Source organism: Penicillium cosmopolitanum, assembly GCF_028827165.1.
Source record: "Penicillium cosmopolitanum strain IBT 29677 chromosome Unknown utg000009l:1.0-9042332.0:1.0-9050551.0, whole genome shotgun sequence".
In the NCBI taxonomy this organism is placed as follows: Eukaryota; Fungi; Ascomycota; class Eurotiomycetes; order Eurotiales; family Aspergillaceae; genus Penicillium; species Penicillium cosmopolitanum.
In genome coordinates, this window is record NW_026622679.1 from 5,725,865 (window position 1) to 5,747,937 (window position 22,073).

Here is a 22,073-nt window from a genome sequence, read left to right on the forward strand (position 1 = left end):
GTTCAAAATAATGACAAAACTTTCAATTACAGTCTAACTCCCAGTACATTTCGATTCAATTCGATTCAAGATTCTATAAACCTAATGCAGTGAGCGCCATGGCTATGTAGGCGTTCCTTTACTAGTAATTACAGTAACCTAGTGGTAATGGCCCCGCGCCTCGGCCTCGGCCCCGCCGGGGTCTTCCTCGTGCCTTCGGCACAGTGACACCAGTCCCATTACATTTCATTCCCGTTATCGAACTACCCCGACCCGAGGGCCATTTCGATTTGTAAAAAAGGTTCTTCACTTTAGAATGGACTATGTTCTGCCAGTCAATCGTACCCCGACCCAATGCATTGCTCATGATCTCACAGCCAATAATGATTTGCCAGCATTGATCAAGATATTGGTTCAATTCGGCTCTGTTGTCAGGGTGAAGGGGATCATGCGGGACCTTGAGAATCCTTTTGGCTTTATAATCGGCGAAATTCATGATCATAAACACAATCTCGAGGGGTAAGCATTTAGAAAGGAGTTCTTGTTTCGCTGATTCAACATCAGATTCCGATGGCTGATATTGATCAGGCAATGGACGTTCTAAGTTGAGGAACTCATCAAATGAAAGTACACCATAGTGACCGCGTTCGATGATGTTTGTGCGATGCAGCCAGTGTTTCTTATCAATATTTTTATGCATATCATCTTCTTCGCAAAAGTGATCGTGAGGAATTCCAAAAAACTGCTGATGTGGATAGGATGTTGCTTCGGAAGGAGCAAGTGACCGAGTGATTTCTCTCAGCATGTACTGATAGAATCCTGTATGGCGATAGTCGGTTTCATCAGTTCTACCCGCTGTCGGGTCACAGATTTGCGGGAAACAAAGAGCGATGTTGAGAACAATGTAGGCTAACAGAGCACTATCATGGACCATATCCCACCCGAGAACATCGGGGGTCTCCTGCAATAAGATTTAATAATGTCGTCTGGAACGATCTAATCAGAACTGTACTTACCGAGCAATCACAGATGGCAGCATAATACCACCCTGAAAGTCCTACGTCTGGGTGAGCGCACGCCTGAAGAATTGGATCTAGTTCGCCTAGCATGAGTAGCATCTTCACTACCTCCAGATTGATGAACCCGAATTCATTGCTCTCCCAAGCATAGCAACTACCTCCAGTATCCCAAGGATGAAGGAAGGCAAAGGCAGTTCTTTGCTCAGATGAAAGTCTAGGCCCTCCTTTCATCTCTTCGGACAAATGCGATTCGATCGTTTGAACGAGTTTTCCCCCCAAGAGAACATCACTGGGACTGGGAGGGTTATACTTCTCCGGGTATTGGGCTCGCTTGCGTTTCGAATCCTCACGCACGGCCTGTGCAAAAGCCTGAGCGAATTCATCTTGATCAGAAGATCTAGGCGCAGGAGAAGTTGGGTGCAAGTTAGTGACACCGCACACGCAGCCCGATTCGTCATTCAGTTTGCCGGGAAGCTGAGGAAGATCTAAAGCGCGAATTTCCAATGCAGGCTCACCCGGGGCCCAGTGAAGATTCGAGGCAATTAGATGCCATGGTATATCGGCTGACTGGTGGTGCATTAGAAACTTTGTTGGAAATATAATAAACTGTGAACAGTGATGTGTTGATAGATGATAAGTAGCGGGCACATAGCAAAGATGGATTTTTCTCGGGAAGGTTCCAGCAGAAAAATGCTTGTATTTAGATCGGTTTCCAAATGGGGTTTAGTCTATCTTGGAGGTTAGGTAGTGACAGCGATTTCCCGAAATACTGTACGTGTTACTATTTATACACACGGCTTCCAATGTTTGCACTGGCTAGTGGTGCTTTTTTTGGTGGTGTTCTCCATAAGTTGTTTAAATATACTATTTCCCTTCTTTTATAGAAATCTACTAGTTATTGTATAACATAAACATTAACAAGCTTCAACTATTTGACAAGCCTGGGCACAACCATTCATACCAAAACTCTAAACGGGCATCGAGTTTTAATCCAACTACCTAGGTAGTTATATCATAAAAGATTATGGTGAAAATATGATTTTCCAATGGTTGTTAGAATACGAGAACTGATTTTCCAGCTAGGCTTGGAAGGCGCCAATATAAATTAGGACTAGCACCAAACTGGTAAGGCTCACTCTGCGACCTAGGCTCAGCGACTTAGGCTCAGCCACCCAGGCCGCCTCTGCCAACCTACACCTCGACACTCATCAACGTGACCTGGGCATCAATAGCCACCACCTGGGATTTGATTCTAAGATCGCCTTCTTTGCTATCTGCAAGCCTCTGGACGAAAATTGATACCCTTCGAGTTCCATGGCGTCAAATCCTCTGCAGGTGCCAGAAATACTTGCCAACATCTTGCGATTCGCCGACGGCACCACTTTATGCGCGGCCGCGCAAGTCAACTCTTTCTGGGCAGAAGAAGCAACCAATGTGAGTGGCCATTGATCTCGGACGCGTAATGAAGAATGACCAATAACACGGGAAACTTGACAGTGCATTTGGCGGGGAAATATAGTCATGGAAATGACAGTTTGAGTGACCCGCTACGAAGCTTAGCTCGTCTATCTAGTGAACGTCGACTTTGGTGGGCAGACTCTGATTCTTGTGGAAATTCTACCAGATTGCTCATATTCTCCATTAGGTACACTTCAAAAATTCGACACCTTAGCATCAGTTACAGTGATGACTTGCGCGAAGATCCTGCGATCGAGAAGCTGCTTGCAGAAGCAACTTTCTCATTTCCAAATTTACGATCTGCTTGGGTACACCTGGGACTTTATGGTTTGGAAGAGAGGGATATGGCTCAGTTCCTGTCGCCAAATTTGGTATCACTTGAGCTTTTTGGTGGATACTTTACAACATGGTACTTGGACATGATCAAGGTATTCCGCGTGAAGACCGTGAAAAGCGATGGACGTGATAGAAAATAACTAATTATAGTCGCTAGGCACGGTCACCCCGCCTCCGAGTCTTCCATATTGACAGTGCCCTAGGAGAAGAAAGCCCCGAGCTTCCAATCACGGCTTCAACTTTTATTGATTTTCTCGAAAGCATGCCGTTCATAACCCATCTGACGCTTTGGAGAGACTGTAAATCACTTATGAACAAACCCTGCTTGCGATATCTCATGTTGCGGCCAAATCTCGAAATGCTATCTCTTGGTCGTGACACGATTCTTGAGTGGGATCTTACTGAACAGGTTTTATATGAGTGTGGAGGGAGCTCCGTATTTCCGAGCTTACGGTATCTTCACGTTTGGGCTGAAGAAAGAGCTTTGCAGGCCTTAATTCCCTTGCTCAAAAACCTCCAAGGAGTACATCTGCAATCGACTAATAGCCCTACTGGTATTGATGATGTTGCTGTTAGTTCTGTCCTCAGCCTATTATCCCTATGCCGGCGTCTTGAGGATATATATTTCGACACTGATAGGGAAACAACCATCTTATCCAAGTCATTTCGTGATATAGCATCTGGCTGCCCCTTCCTTCGAAGACTTGAAATTGGGGAAGATTGCGAGTCGTGTGCTGGATTCAACGACGAACTGATAGCAGCAATTGCACCACAATGGAACTCGCTGGTTGTGCTTTGCTTGCCGTTTGTCAGCGAATTGTCTCCCAGCTCTCTAGCCTGCCTATCTCGCCACTGCCCTCGCCTCCAAGAACTTCGAATTATATACGGTTTCGAATTCATTGATGAGCCGGACCCCTCTAGCGGCTTAGTGCATTTTCCTCATCTAGAAATCCTTCACATCGGTTCGCCACCGCCTGGAAACATTTGCCAAAGAGATCCCACAACTGCTGCCAATGCAATGGTTCAACTCATCGATCGTCGGTACCCTGCTCTGAAAAGATTCATCTGCGAGGATTTGCATTTGCATCCGGCTTGTCACATATTCTACCGTGTCATCGACCAGCATTTGGCCACTACTCGACCTCCTTTCCACCTTTATTGGGAATATCCCGGATCAATTATAACGAAGTTGGGTTCAGAGATTGTTGGACATTAATGTTTTAAGCACGGCCCCGGTGCGGAGAACGCCTATCTCATCTGGAAAAGACAAGAAACGGCAGGAACGGGCAGGGTCCGCAGTGAGGGATTCTCATTGGACGATATCTTTGCTATTTGGACTACAGGTACCACCGCAAAAGTTTGATACCCCTTATTGCCCACCAATTGTTGACCGCCTTCAGATGGGCGTGGTGTTCGAAAAAAGCCGGAATGTAGTTCAATTAACAAAGACTATGGTCTATCTAACATATATCTCCGCTGGAGACCCACTAGAATATTTCCGATTGCGGAACAACCTCGTGGAGTGATGTAATGTCGCGCTTCGATCGCATCCAATTCCTGGTTTTCCACATGTCTTCGCTTTTACATCTAGCACCCACAAGATCGCTCCCACCACCATGGTAGGTAGTATGATCGCCAGGTCAGGTTTCCGGCTGCGCCTTCTCGCGGTGGTTTCCTGTCTTGCGTTCTGCGCCCTCGTCTACCAATTTCTCAATCTACAGGGCACCTCGATCATCTCAGAGCAAACCTTCTTTGTGCAAAGTACACCAAAGGAGAGTCATCCCATTGATGCCTTAATCCAGACAGCAGGCACTTATTTTCAGCGCCTACTGAAAGAAGAACCCCCCAATCTCGCATCCGCCACAGAACGATACCGAGCACGCCGCGGTCGCCATCCACCCCCAGGGTTTGCGGAATGGTTTGAATTTGCCAAATCGAAAGACGCACTAGTCCTTGAGGAGTTTTTCGATCAAATCTACCATGATCTCACTCCATTCTGGGCCTTGGATCCACAAGAACTGCGACGACAAGCTCGAAGTATTTCCACTCGCATTGTGGTCCGCGGACATGTCGCAAAGATGGTAACCGATCAGCCACGGAGCTGGATGGATTCTTGGATGGAATTGGTCCAAACATTAGAGACTCGTCTTCCCGATATCGATATGCCCATCAATGTCATGGATGAGAGCCGGGTTATTGTTCCCTTTGAGACGATAAGCGAGTACGTGGAAAAGGAACGATCAACCCGTCACATCACAAGCCCGAAAAATGCTGTGTCCAAATACATGACTCTTCCTGAATCGGATAAGGAAGAGACGCCATCGTTCGATCCTGGATTTACTGGGCCCGGAGAAGGAGGGTATTGGGAGATGGCTCGTGCTGGGTGTCCTCCAAGAAGTCCTGCGCGGAACAGCCATGTCGACCACGTCAACTTCAGTTCTGTTCCCTGGGAATTTGATAATTTCGACAGAATGGCATACAATGGTTATGTCATGAATTACACTCTTGCTAAAGACCCCTGTGTGCGCCCAGAGCTTCAAGCTTTGCACGGAACCTTCCTTGAGCCAATTTCCGTATCTACCACCCAGAAGCTGCTCCCGATCTTTGGAGGATCAAAACTTCCTGTCAACAATGAAATTCTTCTACCTCCAGCAATGTACTGGGCAAAAATTGAGCATTATTCTGGCGGGGAAGACTATCACGGCGGTTCCTGGGGATCAAAGCATGACAAATTAGTGTGGCGTGGTTCTGCGACTGGAGGCCGGGCTCGGGAATCCAATTGGTCGGGCTTCCAAAGACATCGATTTATGTCCATGATGAACGCAACATCAGTCCGACAGGCCGAGGAGACCGATGGCTCCGGTGTCAATTTCAAGCTCCCGGATTATGACAAATACTCTCTCCCCAAGGGAAGCGTCCCTGATATGATTGAGGAGCACACCGACACTGGCTTTGTGCACCTAGTCTGCTTTCCGTATATCGAAGCTGACCCGCGTTGCTCTTATACCGATCCATACTACGAAATTATGCCAGGACTTTCGATGAAAGACATGTACAATTCCAAGTATTTGCCTGATCTTGATGGAAATTCTTTCAGTGGTCGTTTCCGAGGCTTCATGCTATCTACCTCTCTCCCAATCAAAGCAACCATCTACAACGAATGGCATGACTCGCGGTTGATCCCTTGGGTACATTTTGTCCCTATGGATACCACTTACCTGGATATCTACGGAATCATGGCGTACTTCCTTGGAGGTCATGATGATGTGGCGCGCAAGATTGCTCTTGCTGGAAAAGCATGGAGTGAGAAGGTCCTCCGAAGAGAAGACATGCAGATCTACACCTACCGACTACTCTTGGAATATGCTCGGATCTGCGATGATCGGAGGGAATCGCTTGGGTATGTCGATGATTTACGAGCCTCCTGACTTCTATCATGATCACGAGCTCACTAATACATGGCGTTATGAAATCCTCGCTATGAGCCATATAAATCCTTGTGGGAGGGGCGTTTAACTATCTGTATATAATAACTACTTATTACCTAGGGGACAAACATTCGGCTAGGGCCCCAAAAGAGTATTAGAACCTTTGCGAGCACATGTCATAGTATCAGTTTGAATAGCAGATGAATTACCACTATCTCCTGTGGTCTTGGCTGATCAATGTACGTACTAGTATTTTTGATACTATATCATCGGATTTATCAAACACACCACTTTATGACCAATTAAGCACCACTTATTAAACCGAGAGTCCGGCAGAAACAACTACCGCCACAGAAACAATAGAAAAGTATAGCATGCAGTCTTTTAACGCTTCGCATGACAATTTTGGCACCGATATTATTATTCCCCACGACGCTCCCAACGAACGGTCGATGGCTGCATCGGCTGAGAAAAGAGGGACTACACAGAAAGATTAGTTCGACAGAACCGCAAGCGTCAGAAATACGAGAAAGAGAAACAAACATACCGAATAGTCCGTCTCAGGAACACCCTCTCTATCCTCGGGGTTATAAAAGCGAAAGTTACGCACCATAGTGGCAACAATAACAGTCAGATTCAGATACGCAAATTTTTCCCCAATGCACCTATGGCGACCAGCACCGAAAGGAAGATAAGGGCTTTTAGTACCCTTCGACACAACGCCGTATCCGTAGTCAATAGTCTCCCCATCATCTTCGGCCTCAACGCGCGATTCCCATCGGTGCGGATCCCAGGTCATTGCGTTACGAAAGTGTTTGTCATCGCGGGTTGTGACGCCAGGTGAGGCGAGAAGGGTGTGGCTAGTAGGCACGACGTATCTGGTTCCGGGGACTGGGAGGGGATTCTTGACCTTACGCATGAGGGTGTGGATGGAGTTGTGGATACGCAAGGTCTCCTTGATGACGTTCTGGTGGAGGGGGAGTTTGTCCATATCCTTGTAGCTCAGTGCAGGGAGCTCGGAACCAAAGGCAATGACCTGTTCATTGTATAGCTTTTCTGTCATTTCAGGCTGCGAAGCTAGTCGAAGGAAGATCCAGCAACTGATTGATGATGACTGGTGCTGACCGGCCATGAGGAGGGTGATCATCATATGGGCTATTTCCTTGTCTGGGATTGGGGTGCCGTCGCGGTAGACGCTGCGCATTAAGTTCCAGATCATATCTTGGGATTGGTCTTCCTCGGATGTAGTGGAATCTCGGCGGGCTTGGATGATTTCGAGATAGATTTCGCGCATGCGGGCATGGGCGAAGTCTCGCTTGCGGTTGTGAGGGAGAGGGGCCCAGGGGAGCATGAAGTTGATCGGGTTGAAGCCTAGGTCTAGGTCGTGGTAAAGACTGGCGAACTCGGCAGTCAACTTGGTGCGGACTTCGTCTCCTTGCAAGGTACGGCCGGCTGTGAAGATGGTGATTTCGGCCATCGCGGCGCTCAGGTCGATAATACCTGTTTTTCCTTTGAATTTGCCGGAGGTCTTGATGTATTGGTTGACTTCTTCTTCGATCAGAGGGACGTAGGATTCGAGGGCGGCTTGGCTGAGTCCAAATTTGATGAACTAGGTTGATAGTGAGTTAGCTTTACGGTCAATGATATGGCATTCAGGATAGATGTTATGTATACCTTCTTCTGCTCCATCAGCTTGGAGTTGGGGCAATCATATACAACGTCGGTGCCGAAGACAGGTGTAGTCAACTTGCCATAGACCTCCTCGGCATTGACATCCTTCAATTTTCCGTTCAGGATGAACTCATTGCCTTCGGTTCCGAGATACACAGTAGTCTTCTTCCCCAGGAGTATGAAGGTGAAGATTTCACCGTACTGTTCCCATCTATCAGTGACACGAAACCAAAATATCAGGATGTCCATTCACGCGTACCTTTTCACGACAGGAGAAGAAAAACTTATAAGGATCCATGCCATAGGGAATGGTACTTCCCACAAGGGGAAACCAGTGGAAGACAACCGGAGGTTCATTGCGGTTGTATAGGAATAGCTGATTGAACACGTTCAGAGCCACCGAAATAAAGGCAATCCCAACTACGTAGCAGGAGATGCGGGCAATTTGGCCGACGACCAGAGGAGCGAGAACATCCATGATGTTTTTGAAAGATCGTAGGCGACGACAAAGCGAGTTCGAATGAGAATATGTATACAGTCTGGCCAGGACAAATCAGCAGGGGATGATTAGCCATTACTCAGCTTAGGGTTAGATTGTCACGCCATGGTCGATCCCCGGAAGACGGGGATGCCGGGTGCCAAGAATTGGTCCAAATAGAATGTTGCAATTACAATTAGCGCATGCCCTAGAGGATAAACAGCTATGTTCATGAGTGATATTGAACGCTTTCAAAAAGAACAAAAAAAGAGCAAAGGAGAGAGAACCGCCAGAGAAATGTCAACGCCCGGGTAATTGCAAGCAAAAAAAATGTCATCAACGTAAAGACTAGGTTGTGGTGGCGATTATCCAGACGTAGCCACCTCTCGACTCTCCCACATGCGACGGATCATCATATCGGTTTGGTTGACTTGTGGGTAGTCTTCGGTATCTTGCTCTCCGGTCAGGCCATGCGCAGCCTCGTCCGATGTAGAAAGAATTCGGTGGGAGGGGTGAAAGGATTTGGTTGCCTGCACAGCGTCGGTGGACTCGCTCTGAGTGGCCGGATCTTCCGAGGTGGAGGATTGTGGGTCATGTAGCTGCGACTTCGATTCCGAACTAGATCCAAGTCGACTGGGGCGTTTACCAGTCTGAAGAAGGGGTAACGAGGGGGCCGACTTGATAGGTTTGCCAAGGGCAGATGCCTTGGATGCACGAGCGATGGTGCGCAGTCGGTTGAAGCTATCGCCCGTGGGTGATTGGAATCGTCGTACTGCTGTCAGCTCCAAAGCTACCTTCTCGTATGCTTTGCGAGTTTGTCGCGATTCATTGTCATGACCAATAGCTCCAGTGCGAGCCCCGCCGTTGATGCCTCTGCTGACATCAAAGGTAACAGTACCAGGGCGTACTTGGTTCGCTGCCATGTCCATGGCAGTAGATGACGTAGCTTTGGCCACTCCATGGTTGTCGGGGGAGAGTCATTCAGGGTAGCTGTGCGCTGGAGCCATAGCTTCTGTTGAGTCCGTGAGGGCAAGTCAACACCAAGGGGCCGAGCTGGAGATGCTGCTGCTTTTGCAGCGCCGCGGTTTGGAGATGGGGGTGTTTGTGGGTGGTAGTGAGGGAGGAATGAGGAGGGGGTGTTCGGGTCGGAATCAGTTCGCGATGATGCTTGATTGGCGGTCTTATTGCTAACAATAAATCTGGAAACGCCGCCCTCCATCGAAGATGAAGTTGCGTGGGGCTGGCTACCAGGTGTCATGGCCAGCCCAGGGTTGGATGTAGAGAATGTCCGTCGAGTACTTTCTTGGGCCAGGTTCACGGAGGCACTGCGCGACGCGGGATCCTTGGCCGACGGCTTGGCCATCGCTGAGATTGAAGACATAGCTGGTGGTGCTTTCGCAGAGTGGGTGGGACTCAACAAACGGTTCGCGATATCGCCCTGGTCGGCGGACTGGTCAAGTTCCTGGGAATCGTCCTGTCGCTCGTCCGCGTCTTCGTCTTCGTCCTCGTCTTCTTCGTCTGGATCGGACTGGTCGCGTACAAATTTGTTTGTGATCGATTCTGGGAGACTGGTAGCGCGAGAGATTTGCGGATACGGTCGTTTCACAAAGGTAAGGGGATCGACGAGGACTTGGTTGTTGTTCTCGAGGCTGGGGTTAGAGGGCGCGACCGAGTTGCGCCTTGTACTTTCGGGTGATTGCGTGGTGTCTTCCCACTCAGCGTCGTCGTTAAGATCATCACCCAACTCAAATCCAACTGACTTCTTCTTGCCGGCGCTCAATAGCGGGCGGTCGGTTACGAGAGCTTTCTTACTCACGGTCCCACCAGAGTTGTTGCGTCGTAGAACGGGGGTCGAGTTATTTCTTTTCATCGAGTTCTTCGGGTGATCTTCCAGCGCGCCGTCCCAACGTACATGTCCCTTGTCCTTGGGGCTACCCACAGGAGTCGCCGGGGCAGACTTCTTGCGATGGTGGTTTCGGGTGGTGGCCTCGGGGGCAAGTTGAAAGAGCTTCAGTTTGCTCAGGTTCTTCCCAAGCGAGGGGTTCCGATGATGATTGCGGTGACCGCCCACCACATGTGCGCGATGTGACTTAAGATGTACAGGGTGTACGAGGGCCTTGTTGGTGTGCGACTCGGACAAGTCGCTGGTGGTATTGGCCCGCGTGACTACTGCATGCGAGGAGACCGCTCGACGAGCGAGACCGGGGCGCTTGACGGGGGAGGAGGTGTTGTTTGGCATGGCGGCAAAGATCCCAAAAAGGCGGCGGGTAATCAACGATGTACACTGGACGTCGAAAGGGGATTGGCCGGGGCAATGAGGAGGTACCACCGCAGATGGACGTGCAGGCGAAAAAGCAATGAAGCCTCAATAATGAAACGCAGGGGGGGGAGGATATTACACCGCCCCGATCGAATCCATGTGTGCAACAATGAGTAAGTGACGGCGAGTCAGGTTGAATGGGGGTAGAGGATGGAGGATGGAGACGGAAGAACCCCGTCGAAGTTGGAGGTTGGCGGGTTGAGGTTGAGGGCCGAGGACGATCTCGCCGCTCGCGGACCGGAGGGGGGGCAACGCGGGTATTATTTCCAACGTCCGGTTGGACGAGAACGAGAGTTTCTACCTTACAAAAAGTGGAGAACACTTGGGCTTGCTTTCCAAAGCTACAAACTCCATTGTGATTTAGATACGTACAATTTGCAAGAAAAATAGGCCTCAGGTATCATCAGGTAAAAGCGAAATAATCAAAGACATGGGGAACAATGGAAACGCCCGACCAAAAAAAAATGCTATAGTTCAATCAAGCTCTCCTCCACCCGTGCGGGTTGTTGCGTCTGGTTTACTTCCGAATATTGTCCCGGTTGACCCGTCGGTACCTGCGGGTATGCAGATGCAGACGGCACCGTACTGGCCTGCTGTGGCTGATAATAGTAGGACTGAGGTGGATGTCCGCCGGGCTGTTGGTGAGTAGCCGGTGGCACGGTGGAATATGTAGGTGTTTGGACTTGCTCGGGGGAGTGTGGCCCTGGCGCATTAGGCTGGTATTGAGAATCTCGCCGCAGTACAGGTGATGGTTGGTACGAAGTCTCGGATGGTTGGGGTTCCTGGTCGGGTTGCGACGCATAGTACTGTGCCGGTCCACCATAGCCACCTGCAACGACATCATTGTTGGGGGGTGGTGCATTGGGCGGAGGAGACCCCAGTGACGGATAAGGGCTTTGACCCCAGGCGGATTCACCTCCAGGGGCCGCATATTGTGAGTGTGGCGGATAGGAAGGACTTGTGACACTCGCAGAACGAGCTTCATATCCACTCATATTCGTCTGGGGCGGTGGTGCATATGCTGGGCCGGCTGAAGCAGCGGTATCTGGCGCGTTACCATAGTAAAAGTTTTCTGCTCCGGATTTGCCATTTGGAACCTGGGAGGGCAAGCCAGTCATGTTGGGATACGGAGCCGCACTGGGCACCGCTCCATAACCGAGGTTTTGCTGGGAATATGCACTGGAAAGGCGCTCCTCCAGCATTCGATCATAATACCGAACGACGGTGGATAATTTGGAATGGAGGTCAAGCAATGTGTCATGTTTGCTCATTGTCTCTCCATAGCTTCGAGCTAGCTTGGGTCGAAGAGCTCCAATGCTATCGTAAAGTTCCTGGATTTGAGGCTCGCGAAGGATAGTACCCCGAGGTTGGTGCTGCAGTCGATCGACGAGTGTTGAAAAAAGATGGATGTTTTCAGCTTCCACGGCACTGAGTTCGTAGGGATTTTGAGCAGCCGGCTTTGGGGTGCTTGACGAGTCGCGCGAGGCAGAACTTGGCTGTGGAGTGTTCTTCAATGCTGCGGCGTGGTTCTGCTTGTGTTGCTCCATGTCTTGGAGAGACGCTTCGATTGCCGCCTTGAGATCAGCATCCTCCTCTTCGACATTGCTAGGTCCTGGAGCCGCGGTTTCGGTCACCTCTGCGGTCGTGGTCGTCGGCTGGGGGGAGTTGCCGGTCTGTGGTACATATCCCGAGGGTCCTCTTCCTTCTGCTTCGTCCAGGCTCATTTGTAGCGCTCGACGGAGGTCATCATCAAAGCTGGTATCTGCTTTAGCACCGCGGGGTTCCATGGAGCTGGACTTGGTGATGGAGTTATTCTTATAGGCCGATCGGTCTGATAAACCTGCTGGGGCGAAAGATTTCGAGGTGAGTTTCGTATAGCACCCGTCGTCTACTCGCACGGGTTCTAGAATTCCGAGATGAGGCAGGGGAATGGTCTTGCTGGAGCACTGGGCATCGAAGACATTTCCACAGTTTCTGCAATGGTGCTTTCGGTTCATAAAGCTGAATGCTGTGCGGCATCGCATACAAACATCCGAGTCAATCCACTCAGGTGGCTGGTTATCATAGCAATTAGCTTAAACTCTCCTTGTCATAGACTAAGCAAGCCCGGACTTACTGCATTGCTTTCCAACATACTCCCACTCAATTCGGTCTTGGGTGGGAAATGGAATCCCTCATTCTGTAGTTTGCGATATGTCTCCCCCACATACATCAGGTCCATTCGGCCCTGGGCGGCCATGGCCCAGTCTTGTATAAGCTCCAAGGCCTTTCGTTGAACATCGGAGTTCAGAGGTGCGCCTTCAGCCTTCATCAATGACACCAAATTGTCCATAAACTCGCGGGATGCGATCTCCGCGAGGAAGTGGGTTCCTCCATTCTTGACACATGTGTCCGTCAACTAGTCGCGAGACAATTTATTAGATTCAGTCCAAACCAAAGTTCACGAATTCATCAAATCAAATCAATGCAACTAACCTTCAATGTCGCGAGCTGGATATTGGGGTTTCGGTTCTCTAAGCGACGCTTCAAGGATCTCATGGCGTCTTTAGGTTGCACACTCTTGGATCGCACCATATCGGAGATTTCCAGGTTCAGTGCGATATCCTCCCTAGAAATTGGTCAGTTCGATTCCACGTTAGATGATGGCCAGCAGCTCATGGACCACGGCCAGGCAGAAGGCGGAAGGCAGAAGGAATGAAAGCACCGATCACCACGTACAGGGAGGAAGCGGTCGCCCGCTCGATCTGCTCATCGAGGGGCGACGCTGAAGAAAACCAGCCTGCCATAATGGAAGGGGATTGTAGGGAGATCTGTAGATCTGGAGGGGTGAATAATGAATGATGAATGTTGATGAGGGGAGCTCTCTGGGTGACATTGACTAAGCTTCTAGCTTGCTGCGTCATCGGCGGTGAGCGACGTTTCTATTATTACTCGTACAGTGGCGCTCCGCTCTCCGCTGATGCCCTTCCCCAGACTCGTGGTGTGCCTGGTGTTTCTTCCTTGCCCTTTCTTTGCGAGACTTTGCCTATCACACACATACAGGGTTGAGACACTGCCCTTCTTTTCTCTCCCCCTTTCATCTAAATATGCGCTGAACCCTTTTGCTGTTCTCTCTATTTCGATCATGCCCACCGATGCGGCGGCCCTCCCCTCTCCACCGGACATACCACCGTGGAAGGGCGGCACCCGTCCTTACTCGGTGGGGGGCAACATACATTCCAAAGGCCAGGTCACCAGACCTGGCTCTGGCTCCTATCAGAATGGTAATGGTAATGGGGCCCCGACTACTCGACCGATATTTCCAAATATCAAAGACCTCCAGGACCAAGCTGCTTTGTTAAACGTGAATGAAACCACTCCGGTAAGTATGGGGAATGCGAATGCCCGCGGCGGGGACAACTTGCTCACCTGATCCACAGCTCGAGGTCCTCCTTGGAACCGCCGCCGAAGCAATCGACCTCGCCAAGAAACTGGCAGACTCCCAACCTGACCAGGCTTACGTCCAATATTTGCGTGCCTCCGAAATAACCGTGAATACCATCCCCCACCATCCCGATTATCGATCAACCACTCTCCCACACCCTGGATGGCCCAAGGAATTTGCGGCTCTGATGATGGTACGTCAGCATCGGATCGGAGTTCATAAATCCTCGATATATCTACCTGAGCTGACACGAATTAGGCGGTGCGAACGAAGCAGGCGACGATGGATACCATTAAACAGGAAATCCTCGAGGACAATATCCGCACCAAAGTACAACCGGCCGGAACATATACGATGACCTCTACCGGCCAGAACGACTCGACCGCTCCCCGAGGTCGCGAGAATCGCAATTCTAGGACCAATTCAATGCGGATGCCGAGCCCGACACAGTTCCAGTCCCAGCCAATCCCAGATTCTCAGACACAAGTAAAGAGAAACTCGGTTCCCGCGGAGGACCTGTTGGCGCAGCGCTTTGCGAAACTCAGAACATCTCAATCTCACGACAATAGGCCGGACTCCAATGTGCAGCCTACTCATCCTTCTTCGGGGCCTGCAGGCCAGGCTTCCGCATACACCGCATACTCTTCCAATACCCCCCCAGTCAAACTACAGTGCTTCTCAAGGCCCGCCGACTCGCCGTCCACTGGGCCCTCGGAGTATGGGATCGTCAAACCATGTCCCGAGTGTACCTCCCAAGCTTCCTCTCGCAACGTCCCTCCCACGTGCCCCCGACCCCGCCTACAGTCCGATCTACACGGTTCCCTCGCAACCTCCGCCTAATCCCCCGCGGACCTCCACCGAAAGCACACGGTCAATCACCCAGCGATATTCACATTTCAGCAATTCTCCTCGCGGGAGTCCCAGTCGCGGGTTCGATGACAGCCCCTACCGATCTCGAACACCCAACGGCGTCCATTCTGCGCGAGAGACACGGAGTAATTCTCCCGATTTGCCTTATACCAATGCTATAACGGCGCAAAGTCTCCTGAGAATATCTTCGAACTTTCAATGTGTTGCTGGTCGATGTCCGCTCTCGGGACCAGTTCGACAATGGCCACGTTTATGCCAAGTCCATTATATGTATTGAACCTGTCTCTTTGAAAGAGAATGTCTCGGCTGAAGAGCTCGAGGACCGACTCGTCGTGTCTCCGGAATACGAATTGTCTCTATTCGAACGACGAAATGAATTCGACCTGGTTGTTTATTACGATCAAAATACCAGCTCGGTCAGTTATCTTGCAGGCCCGCCCGCTGGAACGTCGGCGCCACACCTGCGAGCTCTCCATGACACACTCTATGAATTCAACGAATACAAACCACTTAAGGCTGGACGTCCTCCGGCGCTTCTTCTGGGTGGTTTAGATGCGTGGATTGATATCCTTGGACAGCAATCTCTAGCCACGTCCTCAACAGCCGCTGTGATGGGATCGATTCAGAACAAGCGACCCATTTCCAGGCCTGGTCGTCCACTAGGACGGGTGCCCACGATGGCCAGTGCCAACTCCAGCTTGGAGGTTCGCAAGAGGAGACTCCGCGAGTTCACACCGTTGAATTCGGAGGAATTATCGGCATGGATGGAAAGGTCCAAGAATGAGGAGATCGACACAAGCCACTATCTTGAGGAGGAACCGCTCACGGAGGAGCCGCAAGAGGAGTCTGTGGCAGAAGCACCCGCCCCATTTGTGCACAACTATGAAGATTTTCTTCGTCGATTCCCAGAACCACACCATGTGCAGCAATCCATGATTCGCCCTGAATCGAGGCCGGCTCCTCCGATGCAAAGTTTCCCAGCTCCCATCCCATCAACGCCCTCTCGGCCCCCTCCCGCGGTCCCACGTCCTAGCTATAGTGGTGTGTCAGAAGGCCGGCAGATTCAACCTCATTTGGAAAGACAAAATTCGGCGACACGCACGGCTTTGTATATGTCAAACTCGCTTCTCCGTCGCCTCAAACTGCCACGAACTGGCCTAACCAATTTTGGTGTGACTTGCTATATGAATTCCACGATTCAATGTCTCAGTGCGACGTCCATCATGAGCAAATTCTTCATCGACAATCGGTTCCGAGGCTATGTACAGAAGAATTGGAAGGGGTCGCAAGGTGTGATGCCGGGACTATACGCCAATCTTATTCGGTCGCTGTGGAAAGATGATGTGGAGGTCATCATGCCAAGTTCGTTCAGAAACTTCTGTGGCCGATTGAATCGGGAATGGGCGATTGATCGTCAACAAGACGCGAAGGAGTTTTTCGATTTTGTGGTGGACTGTCTTCACGAGGACCTCAATGTTAATTGGCAGCGTACCCCACTGCGACCTTTGACCTTCCCGGAGGAGATGCAGCGAGAGCGCATGCCCGTTCAAAAGGTCTCTCGGATTGAATGGGATCGATATTGTCATCGGGAGGAGTCCTTCATTTCGTCGTTGTTTGCCGGACAGCACGCTAGTCGACTCCGCTGCACGACCTGTCATCAGACATCGACCACATATGAAGCGTTCTACAGTATCAGTGTGGAAATCCCACCCACGGGAAGTGCAGATATATACCAATGTCTCCGCAGCTACTGCAAGGAGGAGATGTTGAGCGGCGACGAGGTTTGGAAATGTCCACACTGCAAGTGCAAGCGTATGGCGACCAAGCAAATCTTCATTACGCGGGCACCGCAGATCTTAGTGGTCCATTTCAAACGCTTTTCGGCCTCGAAGACGCAAAGCGCCCGTAAAATCCACACTCCGATCGAATTTCCTCTTCACGGCTTACGAATGGATGAGTTCTTGATCTCCCACGGAGCTTCGGCGCCTCCGCCAGATATGGGAGTGCCACCACCGATGGGAGCGACGGACCCTCCGTTCAGCTACGATGCATTTGGGGTGCTACGTCATATTGGATCTTCAATGGGCAGTGGACACTACATTTCACTGGTGCGGGATGCGGAGCGACACACTTGGCGGCGGTTCGACGATGAGCGGGCGGGCGACTTCAACCCGCGCGACCTCCGGGCCCGCGACCGGCTGCAGAATGAGCAAGCATATATTGTGTTTTATGAGCGAGTCCCAGCGAAATGAGCGAGTCCCACATTACGTGGTGTTTTGTTTGCTTTTGCTTTTTTTTTCTTTCTCTCTCTTCATGGCCAGGTTCCTCCTTGCATATGAGTGTCTTCTTGTTTTGTTTTTTCTTTTCTTTTCTTGCATGTCACGATAGTCACGAATTGGATAGAACGAGCGCCAGGCCAGTGAGGGGTCGGGGTATATACCATACACATTCACATTCACAATTGTTGCATTAGATTCATGGTCTGCATTAAATTCCGCAGGGACGGTACAATATATACAATAGAGTTGAGCAGAGTCAGCAATTCCATTGTGTTCCGCACTCCAGACCGATTACACTACCCGGGGCGAGCAATACCCGAGGGCCCCGGTAATGGCCACCGCCACCATACTCAGTATGGCCAAGTATGGTCAAGTACGGTCAAGTACGGTGAAAGACTTGGTCAGGACCGATCTGACGATTGTCCCCGCTCTCATTGGGCTGTCGGTGTGGTACATCTCCCGAGGGATGTGCCTTTGCCTGTGGCATTATGTACTCGTACCATATTACCCCAGGTTGACATTCTGGGTATACCCAATATACTTGACCTCGTCAGTCATATTCTGTGATTATTATACTATTATTACTTTGTAGCGAAACCCTCACCGAGTTTTTTCTCTCCCAACTCTCTGTGTAACTGCACCCTTATCATATGCGCCGAGGCTCGAATAAGCAGCCGCTGATTCGCCCAATGGCAATTGCACGGGGGTGTGTCGATTTCTCGCCAGAGAGTCACCGGTACATTACTGCAGTGGCAGACCAATAGAGAAATGATAGCAAACTTGAATGACAACTTAATCACCGTACCGGTAATACCAAATCCCCCCCCTCAATTGATCGGATGGCAGCCACGGCAAGACCCAATACCCAATCCTGGGTATAGCCTAGGGTAGCCAATACTAAATAATCCTCAGGCCCACCGCGCGGAGAGACCGCCCTGGCGCACGCCCCGTCAACTTTGCGATCTGCCCTTCCCATCCATTTCTTTTCTTTGCACATACAGTCCTTTTGCTTCCATTAGCTCGTCTTCTTCGCCCTGTGAGTCCCTCTCTCCCAATACCTCTCAAATATCAACATCACCCGTCCCCGGAACCTGGCTGGCCGCCTTCCTGATCGCTGTCTTGCCTTCTCCGAACTCCTCTTGTGTCGGAGACCCGTTGGGATTTCTGCACCGAACCTGGACCCTTTTCCCCCTCTGCAGATCTGGCCCTTCAATCCTGTCCACCAGGCTAATTTCTTGTCTCTCCGGCTGCTCATCCAGATATCCATCCGTCATCATGTCTGAGTCCAAGGAATTCACCCTCCAGGAGGTCACCGGCCACAACACCAAGAAGGACCTCTACATGGTCATCCACGACAAGGTCTACGACTGCACCAGCTTCGTCGATGAGCACCCGTACGTCAAATACCTCTCCAACCCCCTCCCACTCCATTTCCTCTGCATCCCGCCTCCGTCTGAGTCGGGTCTATAGACCCGATCGGCTGGGCTATATACCCCTATCGAAAAATAGCGAAACGTTCCTGGCCTCCCCTCCCCCTCCTCTGACTCAGACGAGTCGCACAGGGAGTCATATTGCAACTTTCCCTGCACAATAATATGGAATTAGGCTAACATTCCCGGTATAGCGGTGGTGAGGAAGTTCTCCTGGACGTCGGCGGCCAAGATGGAACCGAGGCCTTCGAGGATGTCGGCCACTCCGATGAGGCGCGCGAGATTCTCGACGGTCTGCTCGTCGGCAACGTGAAGCGCATGGTATGTCTCGGCTCTATTCCCCTGCTGTCTGTTTACATGTCGATATCTTTGAACTATCGCTAACTCCCTCCAGCCCGGTGACCCCGAGCCCAAGTCACACGGCGCCACCTCGAGCTCATCGGCCACCACTGCCAGCTCCGGCGGCTTCGGTGTCGGTCTCTACGCCATCATCCTCATTGGTGGTGCCATTGCCTACGGTGCTTACAACTACCTTGAGGCCCAGAAGGCCCAACAGTAAAGTGGGGGTATCCGCCGTGCCGATGTATGTGAGATTACACTATCAGAACGAACGATAGATGGGGCATGTGATGAGGGGGTGGGAAATGGGTCAAAAACATGTGGAGGATCTAAGTTGGGGGAAACACGCCTTGGAAGGTGCTGGAATGATCCTCCGTGAGGGGAAGACGAAAATAGCAAAGAGCTGCTGCGGGGGAGAGCAGAGCAGAGGAGAGGAGATTGACCGCAAAGCCTTTGCAGCGAGATATCATTTTACTCATGTCTTTTTTGGGGTTTTCACTTTTTTTTTTCTTTTTAATTATTGGCTGTCTGCTTTTTTTTCATTGTGATCATTTCATTGCCAAATGGTATATCCCGGGCCTTTTTTGTCGCTCCTCCCCTGCCTACTGATATACTGGGAGCCTTATGTGCTATGTGCTATGCCTCTTTTTATTTCTCCGCTCTTTGCTCATGTTCGGTACTCACTGGCATCTCTTGACCATGTCTGGCTCTTGACGGTTGGGTGGAGAGTTTGACGAACAGAGGAAAGCTCGGCGGCCCCTACCCTGCAAGGCGGAATCTTTTGCTCCTTCGGGCCAACTTTGCCGCGGTGGGGGCCTTCGTGTGCGGAGATGATGGTCATCTTTCTGTTTCTACGCATATATTAATAGACCGATATCTGATTGCCATTGCCATTGCCATTGTCCGTTCTAGAAGGGAATGGACCCCCGCCATGCTTCGGCTCAGACAGCGCCGACCCGGAATCCACCATCCGCCATCCGCCTTTGCCGTATCACTATCAGTGCCTTACTGCCCACCCAAAGCGGGAAGCGCTTTGGGTGGGCAGTAAGGCACTGATAGTGAAGGAACCGCGGCGGGGAACATTCCCCGCAATGGCATAGTATCAGGTGTGCCTGGTACCTAAGGTAGTGCCCATGTAATGGGGATTGCAGCATGAGCGTCTAACCAATTCAAAGAAAAGGATGAATCAGATAACTTGAACCACTTGAACTCCAATTTGTACATATCCTAACCTGGGTATTCCATTTTGTTTCGACATACTGTCCTAGAATACATTGATCGATCTATGACCCAAAACTCCATAAAGTGCACTCAGAGCAAAACCTTCGCATGATATCCCTATTTCCACCCATTAGGTCCAGCCCATTCACCCTTAACCATGGAGTTATAGTAAACCCAAGGGAAAAAGTCCTTCTTGAGGTAATAGAACGAGCGACGCGGAACAGCCTGGTCAACACCGAACCAATTACCAAAAGTCTCCTTCGGCTCACCACCATACTTGAACTCAGCAAGGAGAACCTTTCCATACTCCGTCAACAGCGGGCAAGAGGTATACCCATCATAAACAGCATCAGCCTTCTTACCCTCCATAGTTTGCAACAAGTTCCGCACCACAACAGGCGCCTGCGCAGTAACCGCAGCCGCAGTCTTGGAAGTAGGCAGACTAGACGCATCACCCGCGGACCAGACATTAGCAAACTTCTTATGCTGAGCCGTCGCATCATCAACATCCACAAAGCCAGCCTCATTAGCGAGAGCACTATTCTTCACAAAAGCAGGCGACCCCATCTTCGGCACAACGTGCAACAAATCAAACTTCTTAGAAACCTCCGCCTGACCATCCGGCCGGGCAAATGTCGCCGTATTCCCATCAATGCTGACAAGGTCGTGCTGGAATAGCGCATTCACGCCGCGCTCCTGCTGCATCGCCGTGAGAGCCTTGTTATACTTCGGCACTCCGAACATCACCGGCATACCGGTTGCGAAGTCGATATTGATTGCGGAACTGGAGGGGTTGGCCGGGTCATACAGACCAGCGCGCTTCCAGTGGTCCAGAGCCAACCACATGATCTTTTGCGGGGCGCCGGCACACTTAATCGCGCCGGCGGGTTGTGTGAAGATAGCATTTCCCTTCTCGAGTTTCTGGATGGTACCGAAGACCTTGCTAACGCTGTCGTAGCCGTAGATGGAGGAGACGGGGGCGGAGGGATCGGCCAAGGCTTCAGGGAGTCCCTTAATGCTGCCATAGTTGATGGTGAGACCAGGAGCGACGATCAATTGGTCGTAGTTGACTTTGTTGCCATTGGCGAAAGTGACGGTGTTTTGTTCCGGGGCGAAGGATGCGACGCCGTCGTTGTAGAATTTGAGCTTCGAGTCGATTAGCTCTTTCATTGGTCGTCGGAGTTCTTCCTTTGTCTTGAGGCCGCCGCCGACGAGCGTCCAGCCTGGCTGGTAGTGGTGGAACTCGGCCGGGTCGACGATTGCGATGTCATCTTGGTTGAATTTGCCGGATTGCAGGAGCTGGTGACTGATTGATAGACCGGCGGTACCGGCGCCGACGACGACGACTTTGTGGTTGCGGGCTGCAGCGGCGGGGGCGGCGGTTGCGAAGCTGCGGATGCTTGGCACGGCCTGAGTGACGCGTGTGACGCGGCGGAACATGATTATTAGGATTGTATGTTGAAGGTGAGAGGGAGGGTATCAAGCAAAACTGGGGAATTGAGAGAAGGAGAAGAGATGGGGTTCCAAAAAAAAAAAGAGGAATGGAATGACGCGAGACGCATTCGTCTCGGCCGTGATCGACGGAAACTTTGAGTTCGTTTTTACCGGTTACAATGCCTTACCGGGGATCCACCATCTCACCATATCTCACTAGAGACAGGGCATGGCCTGATATTACTACATAGTAATATGGACTACAAAGTGGGAGTCGGGACTTGAATATTTAGAATCTGATCTGGTTTAAATGTCTCCGAGCGGAGACATTCCATTCGCCGAGTCAATCGGCGACCAAAGGGATAGAGCCCGAGTTTATTACGAGTA

General features: G+C 50.9%; 9 protein-coding genes across 9 annotated transcripts; 4 read left to right on the forward strand and 5 right to left on the reverse strand.

Annotated features, from left to right (window-relative positions):
- Positions 1 to 218: 218 nt before the first annotated feature.
- N7509_010209 (uncharacterized protein) lies at positions 219 to 1,577 on the reverse strand (the record flags this gene model as incomplete). Its single annotated transcript, XM_056634846.1, has 3 exons — positions 219 to 242; positions 302 to 940; positions 996 to 1,577. The coding sequence occupies 3 exons, from the start codon at positions 1,575 to 1,577 to the stop codon at positions 219 to 221; spliced, it is 1,245 nt and encodes a 414-aa protein (XP_056485466.1).
- Positions 1,578 to 3,150: 1,573 nt separating this feature from the next.
- N7509_010210 (uncharacterized protein) lies at positions 3,151 to 4,008 on the forward strand (the record flags this gene model as incomplete). The annotated part of the gene is made up of 1 exon (XM_056634847.1): positions 3,151 to 4,008. The coding sequence occupies one exon, from the start codon at positions 3,151 to 3,153 to the stop codon at positions 4,006 to 4,008; it is 858 nt and encodes a 285-aa protein (XP_056485467.1).
- A 400-nt stretch (positions 4,009 to 4,408) lies between these two features.
- N7509_010211 (Lipopolysaccharide-modifying protein) lies at positions 4,409 to 6,220 on the forward strand (the record flags this gene model as incomplete). The annotated part of the gene is made up of 1 exon (XM_056634848.1): positions 4,409 to 6,220. One exon carries the CDS (start codon positions 4,409 to 4,411, stop codon positions 6,218 to 6,220), a length of 1,812 nt encoding a protein of 603 aa, XP_056485468.1.
- Positions 6,221 to 6,640: 420 nt separating this feature from the next.
- On the reverse strand, positions 6,641 to 8,369 carry N7509_010212 (cytochrome P450; the record flags this gene model as incomplete). The annotated part of the gene is made up of 4 exons (XM_056634849.1): positions 6,641 to 6,700; positions 6,768 to 7,829; positions 7,895 to 8,092; positions 8,151 to 8,369. 4 exons carry the CDS (start codon positions 8,367 to 8,369, stop codon positions 6,641 to 6,643), a joined length of 1,539 nt encoding a protein of 512 aa, XP_056485469.1.
- Positions 8,370 to 8,734: 365 nt separating this feature from the next.
- N7509_010213 (uncharacterized protein) lies at positions 8,735 to 10,608 on the reverse strand (the record flags this gene model as incomplete). The annotated part of the gene is made up of 2 exons (XM_056634850.1): positions 8,735 to 9,242; positions 9,326 to 10,608. 2 exons carry the CDS (start codon positions 10,606 to 10,608, stop codon positions 8,735 to 8,737), a joined length of 1,791 nt encoding a protein of 596 aa, XP_056485470.1.
- Positions 10,609 to 11,156: 548 nt separating this feature from the next.
- Positions 11,157 to 13,475, reverse strand: vps27 (ESCRT-0 subunit protein VPS27; the record flags this gene model as incomplete). The annotated part of the gene is made up of 4 exons (XM_056634851.1): positions 11,157 to 12,743; positions 12,806 to 13,087; positions 13,165 to 13,297; positions 13,408 to 13,475. The coding sequence occupies 4 exons, from the start codon at positions 13,473 to 13,475 to the stop codon at positions 11,157 to 11,159; spliced, it is 2,070 nt and encodes a 689-aa protein (XP_056485471.1).
- A 338-nt stretch (positions 13,476 to 13,813) lies between these two features.
- N7509_010215 (putative ubiquitin C-terminal hydrolase) lies at positions 13,814 to 17,235 on the forward strand (the record flags this gene model as incomplete). Its single annotated transcript, XM_056634852.1, has 5 exons — positions 13,814 to 14,050; positions 14,109 to 14,306; positions 14,372 to 14,695; positions 14,775 to 15,185; positions 15,217 to 17,235. The coding sequence occupies 5 exons, from the start codon at positions 13,814 to 13,816 to the stop codon at positions 17,233 to 17,235; spliced, it is 3,189 nt and encodes a 1,062-aa protein (XP_056485472.1).
- Positions 17,236 to 18,537: 1,302 nt separating this feature from the next.
- On the forward strand, positions 18,538 to 19,251 carry N7509_010216 (cytochrome b5-like heme/steroid binding domain-containing protein; the record flags this gene model as incomplete). The annotated part of the gene is made up of 3 exons (XM_056634853.1): positions 18,538 to 18,656; positions 18,887 to 19,013; positions 19,087 to 19,251. 3 exons carry the CDS (start codon positions 18,538 to 18,540, stop codon positions 19,249 to 19,251), a joined length of 411 nt encoding a protein of 136 aa, XP_056485473.1.
- Positions 19,252 to 20,369: 1,118 nt separating this feature from the next.
- Positions 20,370 to 21,692, reverse strand: N7509_010217 (NAD(P)/FAD-dependent oxidoreductase; the record flags this gene model as incomplete). The annotated part of the gene is made up of 1 exon (XM_056634854.1): positions 20,370 to 21,692. The coding sequence occupies one exon, from the start codon at positions 21,690 to 21,692 to the stop codon at positions 20,370 to 20,372; it is 1,323 nt and encodes a 440-aa protein (XP_056485474.1).
- Between the last annotated feature and the right edge of the window lie 381 nt (positions 21,693 to 22,073).